General features: G+C 34.6%; 1 protein-coding gene across 1 annotated transcript in view; it reads right to left on the bottom strand.

Annotated features, from left to right (window-relative positions):
- The window catches only part of ATRNL1 (attractin like 1), a 449,173-nt gene that overhangs the window by 349,465 nt on the left and 78,391 nt on the right, over positions 1-21,317 (bottom strand). Inside the window, exons 11-15 of the mRNA XM_054728743.1 lie at positions 16,434-16,518; positions 13,981-14,189; positions 12,862-12,980; positions 9,008-9,140; positions 4,648-4,829 (exon numbers count right to left, since the gene is read on the bottom strand). Coding sequence (XP_054584718.1) covers positions 4,648-4,829; positions 9,008-9,140; positions 12,862-12,980; positions 13,981-14,189; positions 16,434-16,518 — 728 coding nt within the window. The remainder of the gene's footprint in view (positions 1-4,647; positions 4,830-9,007; positions 9,141-12,861; positions 12,981-13,980; positions 14,190-16,433; positions 16,519-21,317) is intronic.

Below are 21,317 nucleotides of genomic sequence, written 5' to 3'. Positions count from 1 at the left end.
TATTGTCATTAAAAACTACATTTGAAAATATGTAGACCAGCCTTACCCTTGTAAAGCTATATTTTTGTATATAGATGGTTGTTGAAATCATGTCTCTGTGAGGGGATGAGCACTGAAAACTCCCATCCTATTAACTTCTTAACATCATTCTTAAACACTTCTACTTTAATTAGACGACAGTATATTTTCTAAGTTACAAAGCTAATAATATTATGTTACAATGTTATGTTTCAAAACTCTGTATCATCCTTTTTTTAAAAATTATGGACTGTGTCTCCATTTAATTATTTAACAAAATATAAGTAAGAGATATATATCTAGTATGCATTTTAAATACATTGCTTATAAAGATGGTCATAGGCCTGGAAATTGTCAAGTGTATAAATACACTTTAAAATAAAATTTAATGAACTTCACATAGTTAAAACTCAACAAATATTTCTTAAATAAAATTAAAATATGTTTATTCACTATGACAGTAGAGTACTGTACACATAGTAGGTAGTCAATAAATTTTGCTAAACAAAGTTCATTAGAACAGAGATAGTTCTTTTCCACCAGCCAATTTCTGAGACACTGAGAATACTTAATAAATAATGTTTCTAATTATAAATATACACATGCTGCTATGCCTGTGATCCTCATATATTTCATACATTAATCTAAAAGATACTTTTATAACAAAAAAGCTATAACATTTTTACAGTTCTTGATAATAACATCAGGAGTCAATCCAACATAGATATTTCAGATTAATGATTGTGCTTCCCTTTACAGCTACTCTGCCTATATTTCTGAACTACCCATAGTAGAGACAAGTCATTTAAAATGAAGTATTACTCCCTAACTCATCATGATAAGAATCTTCAAGGAAGAGAAGAACAGAAAAATGAAGCAGTTGATAAAACATTTGAAGTAACTATTACCCAGTAAATGAACTGCAGAGGCAGTTGAAAATGAAAGATAAATTACTATATTGAGAAAATTTACAACAGCACACCATAAATCACGGCAACATTTCATTAGCCATTTCCGATAAGTAAATGATCATCTGACCCAGGATATCTCTTTAAAGTGCATGAATTTGTTGATCTTTATTCGCTAAGGTAGGGTTATCTCCAGTTTATACAACTGCAATGACTCAGGATGTAATTCATTTTCTATAAAGATATGCTTAATGGAATGTCACCTTGCAGAAGTTCCCACCTTTAAATTTTTGCTAAAGCTTGGCTTTCTAACGAAACAGAACATTCTTCATTTGCAGGGAATGCTAGTCCACAAACTATGAATCTAAGTACATCACACCTCCAAAATAATAGCCCAATCTTTATGACTTTCAATAATAAGCAAGAAAATATAACAATTAAAACAAGTATCCCTGAAATATGCCACTTCTAAAATAGCACACTTCGAGGTTATAATGTCAGAGATAAAAATAATATTTTATAAACAAGGAAAAAGGCAAGAGTGTTAATGCCAAATACTAGTATTTGCTATAATTCAAAGAATGTGTATTTGCCAATAATAAGGTCTATATAGATAATACATATTCAGTAGGACTACTTTCCAAAGGGTCTCTGAATTTTATGATTTAAGATATGAAGCTCTGGTTTCTCAAGCATATTAACAGATCTTATGCTGGATGACCCATATGACTAAAAATGAAACTTTATAAATATACCTTGTTACATTTTTCTGAACAGACTGACAGCTGTCGGGACAGGGGTGGGGGGTGGGGGGGGGGGAGACTGGATGAAAAAAGGTGAAGAGATTAGCCAAAGAACATATATGCATAACCCATGGACACAGACAACAGTGAGGTGATGGCTAGAGGAGAAGGAGGTGGGCAATGGGTGGAGATAAACAAAAGGGAATGGGGAACATCTGTAATAGTGTCGACAATAAAAATAAAGTTAAAAAAATAAAATATAATGAAAAGCTTTCCAGAGACATGTTTTAAGGAAAACAAACTAAAGAACAATATTTACACTGTACCATTTGAGTAAAAGAATACTCATAAAAACAAAACTATAATTTTGTTTCCACTTATGCGTATAAATACTTGGGAAACATGACTGAAGGATGCAGTCTGAGAAGGTGCAGACTGAGAAGAGGTGGACTGCAAAGAGATTATTTCATAGTATGAGAGAGTATTCCTTGATAAGTTAAAGCATTTTAAAATGGTACCTTTGAAAAATAAAAATTAAAAATATGTCAGAAGAAAAATCAATCAATCAATCAAAACATCTCTCCTACGTGGCATACACCCTTCCTCTCCTATACATCTTATCCTTCAGCCATAAGACTGGTATTTCTCAAACAAAGTGGATTTAGTCAATTATTTTAAAGTAAAATAAGTCAGACAAAGAAGGACAAATACCATCTGATCTCACTTATATGTGGAATCTTAAAAAAACAACAAGCTCATAGATACAGAGAACAAAGAGACTGGTGGTTGCCAGAGGCAGGGGCTGAGGGTGGGGGGGAAAATGGGTGAAGGGGTCAAAAGGTGCAAACAGTTAGTTATAAAACAAATCATGGAGTTATAATATACAGCATGGTGACTATAGTTAATAATACTGTACTGCATATTTGAAAGCTTTCGAGGGAGTATATCTTAAAACTCATTATAAGAAAAAAATTTTTGTAACTAGGTATAGTGATAGATATTAACTAGATTTGTTGAGGTGATCATTTTCACAATATACACTAATAATGAATCATCATGTTGTACATCTGAAACTAATATGTTATATGTCAATTAGACCTCAGTTTTTAAAATGCCCTCAAAGCATTTCAAGTAAATACATGAACTATAAGGTTATTTCAAAACAGATTTGATAAATTATTTCCAAATTTTTTATTAATGTTCTTAGGAATTGAGTATACGTTAATAACCCAAGAAGAGAAAATAGAGTCAATTCTTCTTGGAAATCCTATCTAATAAAAGAGTAATATGCAAATTAACCATCACTCTGCTACACCCACAAGCTACGCCCATCAGCCAATCAGGAGTGAGTATACAAATTAATCCCAACCAAGATGGCTGCAGCCACGGAGCGAGCAGGAGGCTTGGGTTTCCCAGGCAGTGGAGGAAGCCAAGCTTTCCGCACACCCTGGCGGGCCCAGGCCTCCACTCAAGGCTACAAAGTTTCAATTATAGAAGATAAATAAGTCTCAGATACCAGGGCCTCTGCTTGGGTCGCCGGGGGGTGTGGCCGGCCTGCAAACCACCACAGGCCCCTTGCCCAGGCCACCCCACGCCCCAAGGGAATCCCCACCCTGATCTGGGACACCCTTCAGGGCAAACCAGCTGGCCCCCACCCATGCACCAGGCTTCTATCCTGTCTAATAAAGAGTAATATGCAAATTGACCATCACTCCAACACACAAGATGGCTGCCCCCATGTGGTCAAAGATCCTGCCCCCATGTGGACACAAGATGGCCACCACAAGATGGCCAGCAGGGGAGGACAGTTGGGAGGGACCAGGCCTGCAATGGAGGGCAGTTGTGGGCGATCAGGCCAGCAGGGGAGGGCAGTTGGGAGGGACCAGGCCTGCAAGGGAGGGCAGTTGGGGGAGATCAGGCCTGCAGGGGAGGGCAGTTAGGGGTGACCAGGCTGGCAGAGGAGGGAAGTTGGAGGTGACCGGGCCTGTAGGGAAGAACAGTTGGGGGAGGAGGTCCCCAGGCCTGCAGGGAGAGCAGTTGGGGGGGACCAGGCTTGCAGGGGAGGGCAGTTAGGGGCAAACAGGCTGGCAGGGGAGCAGTTAGGCATCAATCAGGCTGGCAGGGGAGTGGTTAGGGGGTGATCAGGCTGACAGGCAGAAGCGGTTAGGGTCAATCAAGAAGGCAGGCAGGCGAGCAGTTGGGAGCCAGCAGTCCTGGATTGTGAGATCGGGCCTACACGGGCAGTCGGACATCCCTCGAGGGGTCCCAGATTGGAGAGGGTGCAGGCTGGGCTGAGGGACAACACACACACACCCCACCCCGTGCATGAATTTCGTGCACCGGGCCTCTAGTTTCTTATAAAATTATTTTTTGATACCATATTCCATCTTGTATGGAAATATTTTCCATAAATTCTCTTGAAAATTGAAACTGTTTTCACTATCTTCCACATATTTTAAATATTGATTTTAGTCCTATTAACCATTAGTGTATTATTTCAAGCAAGTCTATATGTAGAAAAATAGCATAATTCAAAAACTTAACTCACAGTGCGCACACACACATACACATGCACAAAATATGCATATATACAAATGTAGCCAATGTGTTGGTCTAGTGTTTTTATTAAGAGGGGTTTTTCAAGTTATGAAATAATACTTCAAAATAAATTATTATATTATATGCCCTGTTTTTCAGTATATTCAGTCATATGAGTTCTTCATAAGATAATGCATTGGTTTATTGTACAGAATATGAGATGAGTAATATAGAAAACCTTACTACTAAATACACATACCGAATGAGTCCTCTACCAGTTCACTTTTGAAATCAGTTCCACGTTTACTTCCAAGATTTAGTAAAAGTAATGCCTTAAATTACAATCGATTTATTTGATATTTATTTTACACAGCTATTCATTGCCAATAATTATAGTATTATCAGCATATTTCCATAATAAAAATAAGTATAGCTGTTACCTGCTGCATATATTTTTGTATCTCATCCAGAACAAATTCTACTTCTTTTGAAGACGTTAATGAAGCAAGGTTTCCGCTAAGATTATAGCAATAAAGTTTTGCATTATCGTAGCTTTCTCTGCTGGTATTGATTCTGAGACAAGCATCCCCAATATGATTCCATCCTTCTCCACAAAGATGAGCTAGAAAAAAATTACATCTTAATTTTAGATTACCAAAAAGCATGTGCATTTTTTCATTTATTTCAAAATTCTAAACAGAATTTTCTGTATTTAAATAACCTTAACAATAAAATATTTAAATATGTGAATATATTGAACAAAATCTGTCTAATAGATTAGTACATAATGGGAACAGAAGATCCTAATTTTTTCTTCAATTTTAAACAAAAGATAAGGTATGGCTCTATAACATCTGTTAAAATAGGTTGACTATTTGCTAATTTTTCTCTGTAAGTCTAGTGTATTGGCATATGGTATCTAACAAGCAAAATGACTACTATGTTACTATATTTATATCCTAATGTCCAATTTATGAAATACAAGATCACTCAAATAAAAAAATAAATAGCATATAACAAAGCAATTTGAAAGTTATTCCTATAACTGTAGCTAATTGTCTTCCCAATCTAATTTCCATAGTCCAGGTATATTACTGTGACTTGGTTCTTAAATTCTTTAATTATAATTATGGGGAGAAAATGCTCATTTCATTATATTTCTATAAGATGCTATAATCTGCTTTTTAATATTTCTTTTTACACAGCTATTCGGGTCTTTCTAAAGTTTAAACACAGTATTCAGTAATAGTGGTTTATCCTTAGAATTCAAACTAAACTTAAAACAGTACACCAATTTTCTAAATCACAGATTCATGCCCTGGCTGGTTTGGCTCAGTGGATAGAGCGTCAGCCTGTGGACCGAAGGGTCCTGGCTTCGATTCCAGTCAGGGACATGTACCTCGGTTGCAGGTTCCTCCCCGGCCTGGGCCCTAGTCACGGCTCATGCAGGAGGCAACCAATCGATGTATTTCTCTCACATCGATATTTCTGTCTTTCCTTCTCTCTTCCATTTTCTCTAAAAATCAATGGAAAAATATCCTGGGGTGAGGACTAAAAAATAAACAAATAAAAATAAAACACAGCTTCATAAATACAAAGGTATGCACTAGTGTGCACTAATTAACATGGTATTTCCTTAACACCCTGATCTATAAAGTCTGACTACATTTTAGTTTCCATATCACATTAAGTAGCTCTGTGCCTCCAGCCCTTTCGGCCTTGGATGCATTAGTGCAGCCATTAGAGATTTTTCTAAAGCTGCTGTTCTCAAACATTTTGGTTCAGTAACTCTGGAGGACTCCACTGATATTGTCTTTCCTCATTTTGTATGTATTGGTTTTGACCATATGAAAAATTAAAGCTAATCATTTCAAGATATAATTGTTTTATTTAAAATTATAATTTAAAATTCAGACTGGCAGTTGGACAGAGGGTAGTGGGTTTGGGTAACTAGGTGAAAGGGTGAAGGGCTCAAGAAGTACAAATTGGTAGTCAACAGAATAGTCCCAGAGATGTAAAGACAGCACAGGAACAGTCATAGTTATGTAATAGTTACATACGGGGCCAGGCGGGTACCTGAAATATCAGGGGGAGGGCTCCGTGCAGTACATGACTGCCTAGCCACTATGCTGTCTGTACACATGAAACTAACAGAATAACACTGACAGTAAACTGTAATTGAAAATGTTTTTAAAAAACAAACAAAATAAAATTCATTACAAATACATCCAGCTTCTAGGGTGTTTTGCCCCTTATAACATATTCAGGCCTAAAGGAGGTATATTATCAAATTCTCTCCCTGAGAAAGAGAGGCTGAGAGTTCAAATTAGGGCCCTGGCATCAAAAAATTAAGATGTACTGATAAATAGAGGGATGAGTAGACAGAGCGATCAGGGATTAAGCAGAGCTTTTTAAAACATTCATTGCAGAATCTAGGGTGAGGGTACTGGGTGTCCTCTCTAATATTCCTTCCATTTTTCTATATAGTTGAAATTTTCCCTATAAAATGTTCAGGAGAAATATTACACCTTTAAATAAATAATATATTTAATTTTTTAATTATAGTCTTCAAAACAATATAGGGAAAAGTGTAGCATCGTTTTACATTTCTGCAAATCTCTTTAATGGTGGTTTAATATAACTGTTTTCTCACATCTGCTTCTACATTCAATCTATTGAAATCATATATTGCATAGCTTTGGAAAACTCCATACTAAATGCATGCATGAGAATTTAAAATGCAAATAATATCTTAATATCATTTTGACCTCATGGACATGCTAAAAGGGTCCATGAACAGAATACTCTGTTCTTTAATAACTTCTGTTCTAGTAATTTGGGTACCATGAATAAAACATAGTGCCTGGAACATAGTAACCCCTCAATAAACTGTAATTATCACTTAGTAACTGTGTAAAACACCTTTTGTTTCATTTTCAGGCTACATATACAGCAATCTTCCTGTGTTCTAGAATCTGCAGTCCCAAATAACATTACGGAAACAGTTTAAAAGTTAAATTATGGCTTTTTTACTGAATCAAGGAAGGGTTTAGATATTTTTTGCCAGTCCCCACCCCCTTTTATTCTTGAGGCCAAAAATACCTGATTGACAAACTACACAAGTGAAAACAAAGCATGGGCCTTTGAGGCTCAACTAAGGCTTTTGTAGTATTGAGCATCAACTCAGCTTTAGAGTTAAAGGGATAGCAGTTTATTTGGTCAATGAGTTTAGTGAGATAAATTCAAATTGCCACGTTCACATGAGATCAATTTAAAAAATGCAATTCACAAATTTTCATGAAAGAGTGCAACTGCTATAGCCTGGGCCCTCCATTTAGGATTCACTTCCTGGAGATGAGTGGGGGGAAAGCACACTGTATATATACCCACTTGATTGCTCAGTAAATATGAACACAGAACAAGGAAGTTAGTGTATAATCGAATACTTCATTGTATTTATTGTACTGTATTTACTATTCTTCAAAATATTAGCCTGGTCAAGTGGAGCCCTTACACCAAACCAAAGCCTTTTCCTGGGCAGTGAGTATGTAGGGACTACAGAATAGAACTTTGCTATTGTTTTTGAAAATCTCCAGATAACCAAATCCCTTTCTCATTGAAGCGATCTTCCTTTAAGTACACACATTCCTTTCAGTCAAATAGGATTTTGGCCCAGGATTTACTCGGTCTTCTTAAAGAAACTTTTAAAGTATTTTTATTGATCTGTATGTCGATTTTAGAGTTTAACACTTAGAAATCAATATTACTTTCAAGTTTAGTGTCATCTCACTACTGCTTCTCAAATCCTGCCCAGTGCATTCCTACTCTCTAATTTTCTCAAAGTGAACACACATAAATATATCACTATTTAAAAACACTACAGGGCAGTATGTAAACAACATTTAAAATTTGAATAAACAAACATTCCAACATCTCAATGGTACTTTTAAAGCAATCTAATTTTTACTTAATTACATGAACTTGTAAGAAAGACATGCATCCTGGGATGGAATTTTCCAATACGTTTTAAAATTGAATAGGTTCAGAAAATTTTTATAAAAAAAATAAATAAAAAGCATGGATTGGGAAAGGCAAAATATTGAACCAATAAGAAAACACAGTTAATAGTTACTTCTGCCTTTATAGACATGCAACTCTGAGCAAGTCACTGAACCAGTGTGCGTGTCGCAGTTCATCTGTATAACAAGAACATGAAACTGGTTAAATACCTATATTAATTTTTAATTTTCTGATCTTCTCTTGTATATTTAAAAAGAATCATAGTTGGGGGTCTATTAAGAAGAGTGTTAACTGTAAAAAAATAAGTTGAAATTGATTTTTAAAATAAGCTTTGCTGCCATTTGTACAACTTAAAATCACATACTTATTATAAATGTTACAATTTATAATAAAAAAGCAGTTAGTAAAAATATAGTTCCCAGAATTTTTTTTAAAATGGCAAAAAACAAATCAAATATGTCAAAATATCATTTGTTCAAATTTGCCAATCAATAGCAGTGCTTATTATTTTCTATGCTAAGATATAAATTTTCAAAACTGGAAGAGAATTCTGATCAAGTCAATGGTATAAAAATAATACAAGAAATATTAAACATCTTAAAAGAATTGGAAGCAAATGTACAAATATTCTTGTAGAAACAATGCTATTACTACTCCAATATTATTGCTTATGTGCTACTGATTTAATTTTAGAAAATGGAATGTTCTTACTCGAAGCTCTTTACTATAATGTTACTCATCTGTGGACTGTAAACTCATTTACCAAACTGGAAATTTCACCTGGTAAAGCCTGGCATTCCTGTTGTCTCTGATCCCACTGGCAATTCAAGTTTAGTGAACAGCTTTTACAGCTGGTAAGTTTGTTACAAATCTGCTCATTTCTCACATGGCACTTGGTGTAGTTTTTCACAGACTAGAAAGTTAAAAGATAAAACGTTATTTTTCACCTTTGTACAGCAATGATTCTTAAACCTCAGTGTGTATAAATTACCTGATGAACTTTAAAGTACAAATTTCTGACTCCTGACTCCTGTTCTACTTCATCAGAATCTCTATTTATTTAATTATTTATTTAAACCACAGTTCTTGGAATTGGAAGAGTGCTTATTGGAAAAAAAAAATGTGGCAAATTACATAATTTGAAACAGAAACCATCTAATGAAAACATTTTCTGTTGAATTTGATAACAGGCTTCCAATTCAATAAATAAGGTCAATACACAAAGTCATTTCTCTTAATGATCACATGAAAGAATTCTAAGTCATAATAAAACTATCATGCAAATCCCTGGGAAAGAAGTAGAAATGATAAGTAGTAAAACTTGAGAGATGCTTTATTAGAATTCAGTACAATTTTAAAAGATAAATTATTATCTCAACAACAACCTAATTTTACTTCCACAGGCCTAAACACTGGTTTTGGTTCACTGATGTTTCTCCTGTATTAGTCACATTGCCTTTATCCAGGCGGCAAACAACCTGCAAAAGTCACGTTGTGATCAATCCTACTATAGAATGTGATCGTATTTCAACTAATTCCAGCACTAAAAGGTTAAAGGTTAAAGAAGAAAACAAACCAGGCAACATGAGAACTTCAGTGGTAGCTCCCTACATACACCAAGATTCAGGACGTTCACATACTACCAACATCTATGATAACACCGACCTGGTGAAAATCAGACACTACATTTTTAGTTTAACTCTTCCTGTAACTCTTCTTTGAGAAAAACTCAGAAAGCACTTACTGCTACCTCCTGGTCCCATTTCTACTTTTGTTTTCCTCTGTGGGTACAAATGCGTGCCTCAGGCTTTCTCATAAAGGAAGCTAAATATTTCTTTTCAGCCGTGAAGTTAACAGTTAAAATTTAATTATAACTATCCCACATATAAAAACAATAAAAGCAATTTCCAACCTCTTACATACTTTAAATATCAACCCACCAAATATTTATTTATAAGCGACTATACTTTCCTACATAAAACACATGGCAGTCATCTCCATTCCAAAGATGTTAATTCCTTCAGAGCAAATTACATATACTATAAGGTAACATAAAAAGTACATAGAAACTCGTTTTTATCTTTATTCATCCTAAAAATAGAACAAAAGATACAATTTTTAAAATCTCAAATGACTTTGTGACTTTTACTCAACCATCATATTTTCATTAGAAACATATTAACTGTCTTGTCATTTACTCTAATTCATACCTTTTTTGTTTTCATAAATATACAGATCTTAGTGTTGGTTTATATGATCATTATAGTTCCAAACATTTGCCCCCTAATTGAAGCAAAATAAATTTACCTGAATATTCTGACAAATAGAATTTCCTATAAAAATGACAAGAGAATAGCTAAAGAACATTTTAGAATAAGAGAAAGAATAACAGATTAAGGCTGCCCTTAGAATATCAATGGTATAATTAGAGTCACCATCCAAGTAACTATACTGCTCTTCATTAACAACAATATAGTCATTTCTTGGCACTGAACCAGTACAATAGATAAAACTACATTTCAGTTACACACAGCACCAATTTAATCAATTATGGAAGGAGGTTGCCTGTTATTCTGAAACATGGCTGACATTTTTTGGATCTAATGCAGATGTACATACATTATAAACCAGACTATGAGGACTAACCACTACTATATTGATCTTCACTCTAACATAATGTAAATTCAAAGTGAAAATATGTGAGATGTAAGCAGGCTATCTGAACTATTAGAGCATAATATATGCAACTTGCAGTAAATATGATTAAATAATGAAGTAGAATTTCAATATACATCATTTACACTAAAATCTCATAGACCTTTCTGTACTCATTAGCATTTGGTTTAACTTTATCACCAGACGTTGTGATAAAACTGTCTAAAAGACATATCACATCAAAGTCTAAATTACAAGTGAGGACCATCTGCTCACTTACACTACCTCACCCATTGCTTTCCTTGTTAACGCATTATTATCAAAAATAAAACATAAAGAAAAAAAACACTTTATAAAATGAATATTCTTGACAGCAATTTATATAACAAAATTTTTAGATATGCGCATTTTCACTTAGTGTTCATGTCTAAATACAAATTAACTCAGGTTTATTCAACAAAGCTATAAATAAAATCTGCTCGCAATTTTTATCTAATAACATTCTCCAATTTAGTCCCTTATGCTTGACTTGTATTTCCACATGAGTCACTGAAATAAATCATTAGGTGAATATTAATCCAAGTATAAAAAAAAGTAATTCAAATTTTCAGAGTCATGTCATATTAACATTAAACAAATAAAATTGAAGTATGTATTGTTATTTTAAAAACTTACATCATGGAATGTATGCAGGGTGGGACAAAAGTCAGTGTAAAGTTGTTTGTATAGAAAATAATACAATAATTAATAAATAATACAAGAATAAACTCCATGTTTCACATACCCACAACTGTAAACCAACTTTTGCCCCATCCTGTATGAAAGCAAAAGGATTCAACCCGAAGAGTCAATAACTGAAAATTTTCCTCCATTTTAAGTTTTGAATAATATTGTAGAATAGAATCATAAAACTTAATGTTTTAAAATCTGATTGGTACTGGAGAAAAATTATAGATGATACAGAAGTTTTTATTTAGTTTTCAAACTCTCTTTTCTTTATCTTTTACCACTACCTGCTTTCTATAAAAACAAGTTGATACTTTTGTTGATTAATAAAAATTCAGAAAAAAATAATATATATTTTATTGAAAATCTGTATGCACATTATTTAGTGATTTAAGCTACAGCCCAATTTGGGAAACTTTAATCCTATTAAATACACTTTTTAATTCTTTTACATTTTCTTTCAATTTGCTGATATCTAAAAAATGGGGTATTTTTTACTACCCACTTAAAAGGTAAATTTTTGCTGCACTTAATCAATTTTCATCTGCCATAAATATTACTTTTTGATTTTTTTCCATAGTCTACCTACAGTAGGATTTCCCAATCCCATCACTATTGACATTTTGAGCCAGAAAACTATTTTGCAGAAGGTCTGTTCATGCATTGTAGGGCATTTAGCAGCATCCCTGGTTTCTGCCTAACAGATGCCAGTAGCAGCCTCAGTGAACTCGTAACAACCCAACCTGTCTACACACACTGCCAATGGCCCTTGGAGTACAAACTGCCTCTGGCTGAGAACCACTGATCTCAAAACAGATGAAAGGCAAACAGCCACTGTCAATACCCCAGGTTAAACTTCCACACAAAGTGCATCAACAAAACACTATCCCTTACCACTGTTAATGCGTATCTGCAAGAACCTTCTGGAAATTATTTCAGATAATTACTTGCTTATATAATCCTATTTCCATCACAAAAGACAGCGTTTGTACTTAATAGTCCTTTTTTAATCAGCTTTGTAAGAATTTTCCCAGTCTCATCCATGAGAAGAAGCAAGTGATTGAATTTAAAATGGACTCTACACTGACAACGCCGAGCAACAAACTACAGAGTGAACTGACAGCATCCTGAGAGCGATTCCCTATGTGTTTCCAAGTGCCTCAATGAGTAAAGTGATTGTTTTACAGTGCGAATAGACGGAAGCGAATGATTTTAAAGCAGCACCGTTACCGACGTCACCCGTAAGTACTGACCACACTGCAGTTGCTGTGGGCTGAAATGCACTTCTTGTCATCACACCACTGACACCCGTTGGTATTGGCAGTGCAGCTGGCGCAGTCTGCGTATCTGTAACACCTGTCCTCAGGAGCAGCTACAACACAAGCGGGAGACAGAAACACATCAGGATGAAAAAAAGAAAATGTCACACGTCTCGATTCACACATTTTTAACATCTGTTCAAGAACCATTAAGACATTTTTAAACCGTAAATATGACCATCAATATAAAAAAAAGTTCAATATGAAGTCAACTTTGTAGTTAATTAATTGTTACAGGGTTTATATACCTCCTGCCCTCATCTTAATTACTGAATCTACCAGGATCCTACAGCCATTTAAAATGTATACATTATGGAGGAGGGAGAAAAGACTCACGGGTAATTTAGTGAGCAAAATATATTATTATGGATAAAAAAGAAAACACTACAACAAATACTGTTTATCATTCTTCATAAAGATATTTGGAGACATCTGAGTTAAAGATTAGCAAAATTTGAAAATACATTTGTTAATAGTAGCATTGCAAATGTACAAAACTCACCCATTTAAAGAAAACTGAACAATTTTTATCCTGGTCATTTATAAATATTTACTAGTAATTTTTCATAAGTTAGATTTATTTATTCAAAATTTTATACAAAATGTTAAACTGGAACATTTATCATCAAAACTAAAGAAAAAAATTTAACTTCATAATCTGGCATGGCAATAATTCAGGAAGAAAAAACAATAGCAAATGCATAATAAATTACTTCATTTTATTTCTTTGAAGCACACAGTATTTCCTAGAAAGGATTATTTGAAATCATTTTTTACTTACATAGGAAAATAATTCATATATAAGATCATATTATATATAAAATATTGAAATGTAATATTATATGCAGAATTTTCAAAAGAAAACTAAAGATAGCTAATAAAGATATTAAATTATTAATTGCTGTCTAGTTCAAACATTAGATTCATAATCAGAGGATTATCCATTTTTTATATCTGAAAGCTTCTAAGGTACTTCTTACACTTCTGCTTCTAGGCAAGTGGAGAAGTTCGTGCCAGAGACTGGGGAAAGGAAAGGAAAAAAACAACATTTACCTGTTTTAGGAGGGCACTTTGCTCTAAGAATATTATTCGTATTCCCAGATTCCCAAGATTCACAATAACTTTTATTCCAAATACATTTTATCCCTGGACCAGCATTTTTACAAAGTTCTTCATTTCTAAAAGCCTTGCAATTTGGAGGCTTGTATACAAGGATATCATTAAGGAGTACACTGGAAAATCCTCCAAATATATACATGGACCTAATAAAAACAAAACAAGAATCTTAAAGAAGCAATGTTAACAAAATTCACTGTTTAATGTACTAGTTTTATAAATAAATTTATATATACATTGAACATTATTTTATCAAGATAGGAGACTATTTTTTTTAAATAGATAACCACAATCCTATATAATAAAAGCCTAATATGCAAAGCGACCACAGGGTGAAACGACTGGCAGAATGACCGGTCGCTATGACGCCAGGGGGCAGACGCTCCCTGGTCAGGGACAGCTCCTGTGTTGAACGTCTCCCCCACCTCCCAGAGGGAGGCAGTGGCAATGGGGGACAGGGCCGACCAGTGGGTGGCGCCAGGCCACCAGTAAAGGCGGGTGCCAGCAGTGGCCCCCTGATCGCCCCGCCTGCCGGTTGCCCCGCAGATGGCCCTGATCGCTGGCCAGACCTAGAGACCCTACCCTATAAACTGGGAATACCTCTTAGATTTAAAAATTAAAACCTGGCAAGGCTACTCTAACACTGAAAACAACAGGATGATGCAGCAATGACATGCATGGACTCTGGCTTGCACATTTTGTGGTCAGCCCTGATTCTGACACTTATAACTGTGTGACAAAGCCAATTACTTAACTTCTCTCTGCTTCAGTTTTTCCACCCATAGATGGGAAAAATGGTACTACTGCCTCAGAATGATCATGTTATATACTACTTTTATAATCAGGGCAAAAAAATGTAGCTGCCCATACAACAGCAAGATGCCTTTCACCTGTATGAAAAGTATGGTCCCTGGTGCATGCAGCGTCCCAGATTGCGAGGGGGATGTCCAACTGATGGTTTAGGCCCGACATCCCCCGTGGGGCCCCAGATTACGAAAGGATGTAGGCTGGGCTGAGGGACACACACACATACACACACACACACACACACACACACACACACACACACCCCGAGCACAAATTTCATGCACTGGGCCTCTAGTATATAGATAATAAAGTACTTTAGAATTGCCATCTAAAATTATAATTTTTAAATACATAAAATTTAGAAATTAGATAAGGAGATCTTATTTTAGTGTTTTACAATCCCCTTATAAAGTCCCAAAAAAAAAAGCAAGAGTAGGAAGCCAAGTGGGTTAAGAGCATCATCCTGAAAGAACAGGGTTATTGGATCAACCCTCCGTCAGGGCACGTACAAGAGTCAAACAACAAATGTATAAATTGGTGAAGCAACAAAAATTGATCTCTCTCTCTCTCTCTCTTTCTCTCCCTTCTTTGCTCCCTCCCTAAAATCAATAATCAAGAAAACTTTTCACAATTTCAATTTAGAAGGAAAATCCCAAACAACTACTGAATTAGTAAGTACCAATGCCAAGGAAGTTCTGCAGTCCCTCACAACAGTATTTTCATTTCATTTCTTTTGTATTCTTTTAAAATGCTTCAAAAAGACCTTTTACTATTTAAGAGACGTAAAATAGAAATCAACGAAACAATTTTTCAACAGAAAAGCCTAGAGGTCATAGGTTTACACTCTGAATTTCATTACTATTTTGAAAGCCAACTGATATCAGTTGCACAGTTTCATTGTACAGCAGTTAACTTCTACCTGCTTTTAGTATCACATTGGGGAATTTTTACATAATTTGAGTAAAATGGTAATAAAATGAACTTATAAGCATGTCATTATGAATTATATATTTAAGCTAATGAATGAGCTAGCATATTTTTACTGTCACTTGTGTCCATATTACCAAATTTTTGCTACAGAAATAGAAAAATCATACTAACTTTAGTAGGAAGGTAGCTTAATGATCATCCAGTCTAAATTCCCAGTGGATTTAAGAATATTAAAGTCCAGAGAGGTTAAGAAACATGTCAAAAATCATGCATTAAGTAATGACAGAACTAAAATGAATTCTTTTCAAGATCATTGCTCTCTTCTATAGAAATATGGGACTAGCCTTTCTATCAATTCAGTTTGATCTTTTTGAAGGAAGTCACTCATTATCTGATCCCTGGAAAAGGGAAAAAAGGAAAGATGACTCTTTTCTAAGTATCTGAAGTTTTATCTCAGCACCTTTCCTTTGACAGCTCCCCTACTCCTTAAATATATTTAAACAAAAGGGAATGGAGAATATGGTTAATGATCCAAAAGGTACTCCACGGTACAGTAGGGAATACATAAAATCCAAAGCCATTAAGTACAAATGATTTTTTTTAAAGAATAACAGAATATGGGATAGTATAACTGATAAATGTATTTCTTTTACCCATTAATGACAACTGCAGAGTGTCCAAATCTGTTGACATCTCTATGAAGATTTGGTTTCGGTAATATTTTCCATTCATCACAAGCTAGAATAAAAGAGATAAAGAAACAAACAAAAGGAAAATGAAATAAAAAACAAATTAAGACAAATACAACAATCACTGGCCAAATTAATGATATAACACCTAAAGTTAAGAAGCCTCTCATTCACTTTTCATGACCTATAATTTAGCAGTTATTAAACTAGCATTATTCCTTAAATAAAAATGACTTCCGCCTACAATTCCCAAAAATAAATTAATATATAATAAATAAAATGAAAGGTAAGAAATTGGGTATATATTTTATATTGGAAAACAATTTTAATGACATATTTTTACCAAATAAACCAAGGGTCATATAATAAAATAATACATGAATGTCAATACTGGACAAAACTAATAGAAAGTTAAATCACTAAATCAAACTTTACATTCATGCATACAAACTTAAATAGAATATATAATATTCAGTGAAAGAATATCTAAAAACAGAATCATCAAAATGAAATATTTAGTATGGAACCACAAAAGACCCCCAATTGACAAAGCAATCTTGCAAACGTAGAAGAAAGCTGAAAGTATCACGCTCCCTGATTTCACATTATTTTTCAAAGCTACAGTATTCGAAATGGCATCGCACTGGCACAAAACAGGCACACGTCAATGAAGCAGAACCCTAAAATAAACCCACGCCAATCCAGCGTCTCCTTCCCCTTCCCGGGACCTACTCAGCACCCTAAACACCCAACTCTGTCCCGGGGTTTGCTTTCCAGAGAACCCGAAAGGTGACAGGGCGCTTCACAGCCACAGTGTAACCTAACCCATTCTGACTGACTCAATACAATCAATGCACATTTTCCTTTACATAAAGTTTCCTAAAATAGCTGGCAACTGGTTTTCACTCAGAAAATTGTCTGGGAAGAATAGAAGTTAACTTTTACGCTTATGAAAAGCTAGTGGAGGGAAGCAGTTTTTGCATCTACAGACAGAGTATTTCATGCTTGCTGGTATTTGCCCTCCTGCCAGAAATTGTCGACACAATGGGGAGGGAAAAGATAGAGCAGTTGTTTCGAACAGACTTCCACTTGTCCCTTGCAGCCTTTTCAATAACTACGAAACACAATGATGGGCGAGATCAATTCTGCTGCTGAGTTTTCACATTCTTGATCAGGAGTCTCTATAAAACTTAGGTTGTTTTTCCTGTAAGATGTGGAAGTTATCAAACGCCTTAAAGCTTGATATTAAATTAATGTAAGTTGTTTACATGCAGTCTGTTCCCATCCTTACGTTCGAAAGTCTCTGACATTATTAATCTGTCTGACTACAACCTGTAACTGTGTTTTTTTCCAAGGCGAAAACATGCTTCCAGAGCACTCAGGTCATTGTCACTTCATAAAGAGTTCAAGGCTGGACAGATTAAAGCAAAATCCACACAGTTATTGACATCATGGAAACTGACAGAAATACCATTCCACAACCACGGAAAAGCCACAGAGGAATAAAGAACAAAGTGTAATATACACTCTGGAATACAGATTATTTTTAAAACATGTGCTACTGGGTGCTAATATTAATTTACACACTGTACACTCAATTCTTATAAAATCAAAAAATTAGAATTACTACTTTCGCAAACTCAAATTTCAGAAACCAGAATGCTGTGCTGTCAGACGACTGACCTATGAGGGTCCACATCATTACATTAGGAACTGGCACTGGAATTTAGATATTGGCTTATTTTATCAATATGCATAAACACTACAAGTGGGAAATGCACATTCATTGGCAAACTTTTCTACAAAGACTCATAGTTTTTCATGAAAATATACTTCTGTAATGCTTTAAGGACACATTTTAATACAAGCTTGTAAGTCAGTCTTAGTTGCATACTTGAAATACGCTAAGAGGAACACAAAGTTGGGTGTACAAGACTCAAAAGTAGATGGATGTAGAGAAAAACTATTAACCACTTTAATACCTGTGCAATGAAAACCAAATTTCTGGATGTTGCCTAAAAATTTTTCCACCAGCCCTTTAATGATGGTGATTCACTGGGTTTTTCCCCAGTAGTAAAGCCTTGCCGAATATTCTAAACTCTAATTATCGCATTCTCAGAGTTTCTCTCTGAGTTTTGTCTCCCGGCACTCATTCAATAAATAGTTATTTATTTTTTACTCTCTGCTAGGCAAAGTGGGCATCACTGTTTGACTTCCAATATTAATTGAAATTATTTTACAGGGTTTTAACATACAATGCTATTTCCTGTTGACTTTAATAAACAAGTCTTAATGTAATCAATTATATTGAATCATGCTTAAATTCCTAGAATAAATCCTACTTTGTCATCATTTATTATACTTTTAAAACATTGTCTCAAAATTCACTTAGATTTTAAAGTGTTTCAGTTCATGAAACTCTCTCACTTGTAAATTGTTAAAATCTCCCATCAAATCACCTAAGTGACACTCAGGAGTTGTTAAAAACAAACTTCCCAATTCCTTTTGACCCACTGACCCTAGCAAAGTAACTTTTATGACAATATTTATTCTCCACAGCCAACTGGTTTCAAACTATAAATATGTCTAATGACCAACTCAGCGGGTATGTTTTTCCCATTGCACCTTTAGCCTCATTATGTATCAGAAGGTTATCTTTACCAGGAAGATCATTGAAATCTTCAACCAAGTGCAATAATAATACCACTAACAATAACAAACATTTTAAAGTTTTCAGATTTAAAATCTGACTTCAAAATAGATTCAAAAACTAGAAGAGTAAGTAGTACATCATGGTGTGTGTTATAATCCATCCAGTCTTGTTCACCAGCCGTGGCCCTTCGCAGCTGTGCTGTGGTCGCTCTTTAAAATGTAGCTGCCCAGAGAGAATCAAATCACATAGCTTTTCCCCCCTACAACCTTCAAAGGAGATGCCAAGATACAGGCATGTTTGAAAACCACCATGTGCTTCTCCATCTAGCATGTAGAATATAATGAGAACTATGAGGGCAAGGTTATATCCTCAAAGATTAACACCATTCACTATTTAAAATTTACCGTGGCAGTAAGGTTGAAATAGTACATTTTATAGCAATGAAAAATTAGTATGAGCACAAATATTCCTATTTGTTTAAACATGATGTAACACAAGGCAATCAACTTAAATGTTCAGGTATGTTCCAGTTAAATATGGCAGAGAAGTCCTAGGGAACTGTACCAAAATTAAAGTCCTAGGGCTCTGTACCAAAATTAAAGTCCTAGGGAACTGCACCAAAATTAAAGTCCTAGGGAACTGCACCAAAATTAAAGTCCTAGGAAACTGCACCAAAATTAAAGTCCTAGGGAACTGCACCAAAATTAAAGTCCTAGGGAACTGCACCAAAATTAAAGTCCTAGGGAACTGCACCAAATTTAAAGTCCTAGGGAACTGCACCAAAATTAAAGTCCTAGGGCTCTGTACCAAAATTAAAGTCCTAGGGAACTGCACCAAAATTAAAGTCCTAGGAAACTGCACCAAAATTAAAGTCCTAGGAAACTGCACCAAAATTAAAGTCCTAGGGAACTGCACCAAAATTAAAGTCCTAGGGAACTGCACCAAAATTAAAGTCCTAGGGAACTGCACCAAAATTAAAGTCCTAGGGAACTGCACCAAAATTAAAGTCCTAGGGCTCTGTACCAAAATTAAAGTCCTAGGGAACTGCACCAAAATTAAAGTCCTAGGGAACTGCACCAAAATTAAAGTCCTCAGGCATTGTACCACAGAGAAAAATTAGCAAGATGGCCTTTTCTTTCTTTTCAAAAGAGATTTATTTTATTGGTTCATTATATAATGACTGTATTTTATTTCCACAAAATATACTGCATAAGGAAAACAAATTATTTTAGAAGGCACTTCCTTAAATCTGAAAAACTTTTCTCAGGAAAATATCCCAACATTCGATGCTACAAAACTAAGAAGAATAAATACAGATTTTAGGGGGGGGGGGGGGATTTATTGGGAACTCATCAGACATAATCAAATGAGATCAAATAAAAATATTTATCCTATGTTGAATTGTATGTTGTGTTATGTTTTCATTGTTAGTGTAAGCACAGGGCAAAAAAATCCTATGTTAAATTATAATGTTATTTAAAATATGTTATTCTTCCTTTAATCTGAACATCTGCTTGAAAAATGAAACTGGTATTTGATTCTATCTTTCCACATTATTAAGAAACATCATTAAACATAAAAATGTGCCTGATAATCTGTTACCAAAATTAAGAACATACTTTGGACCCAACCAAACAGCACAGTATATTCAAGTGAAAAGACTAGCACAAGTTTTAGTAGTTACAAAAGCTAGATCCGCTGCTTACTACCCACATATCTTTGGGCAATTGCCTTTCACTCTCTTCAGCTTAATATTCTGGAAATAAGTTTAACACCTCATTACAAGGTTATTAGAGAGGTTACAGATATTAGTATATAAAGCCCTTAGCCCTTAGCATAGTGCCTAGCTCTCAGAAGACACTTAGTAAAGAGTGATTAGAATAAAGATAATCTAATCTCTCTCTCCCTCTCTGAAACTAATACTTCAATGTTTTCCCACCTCAGCAAGCCTTTTTCATACATAAAGCCTAGAATATGATAACCACGAACAATATGAAAGAAATTAAAATAAATTCCCAATATGTGAGCTACAAAAAGAGCTCAATAATATTTTCATTAAAGCACAGAAAGTGAGTGGAAGCTCCTAGAATCTTCTGCAAAAATTAAAAGTTCAAAATCTCACTTGACAGATTTTTAACAATAACAAAAAAGTCTACACTTTTCCTATGGTTGTTTGTTTGTTTGTTTTTCTTATA

Source organism: Eptesicus fuscus, chromosome 17 (assembly GCF_027574615.1).
Source record: "Eptesicus fuscus isolate TK198812 chromosome 17, DD_ASM_mEF_20220401, whole genome shotgun sequence".
Taxonomy (NCBI): Eukaryota; Metazoa; Chordata; class Mammalia; order Chiroptera; family Vespertilionidae; genus Eptesicus; species Eptesicus fuscus.
The sequence above is the reverse complement of the archived record's forward strand: the minus strand, read 5'-3'. Positions and strand labels throughout refer to the sequence as shown.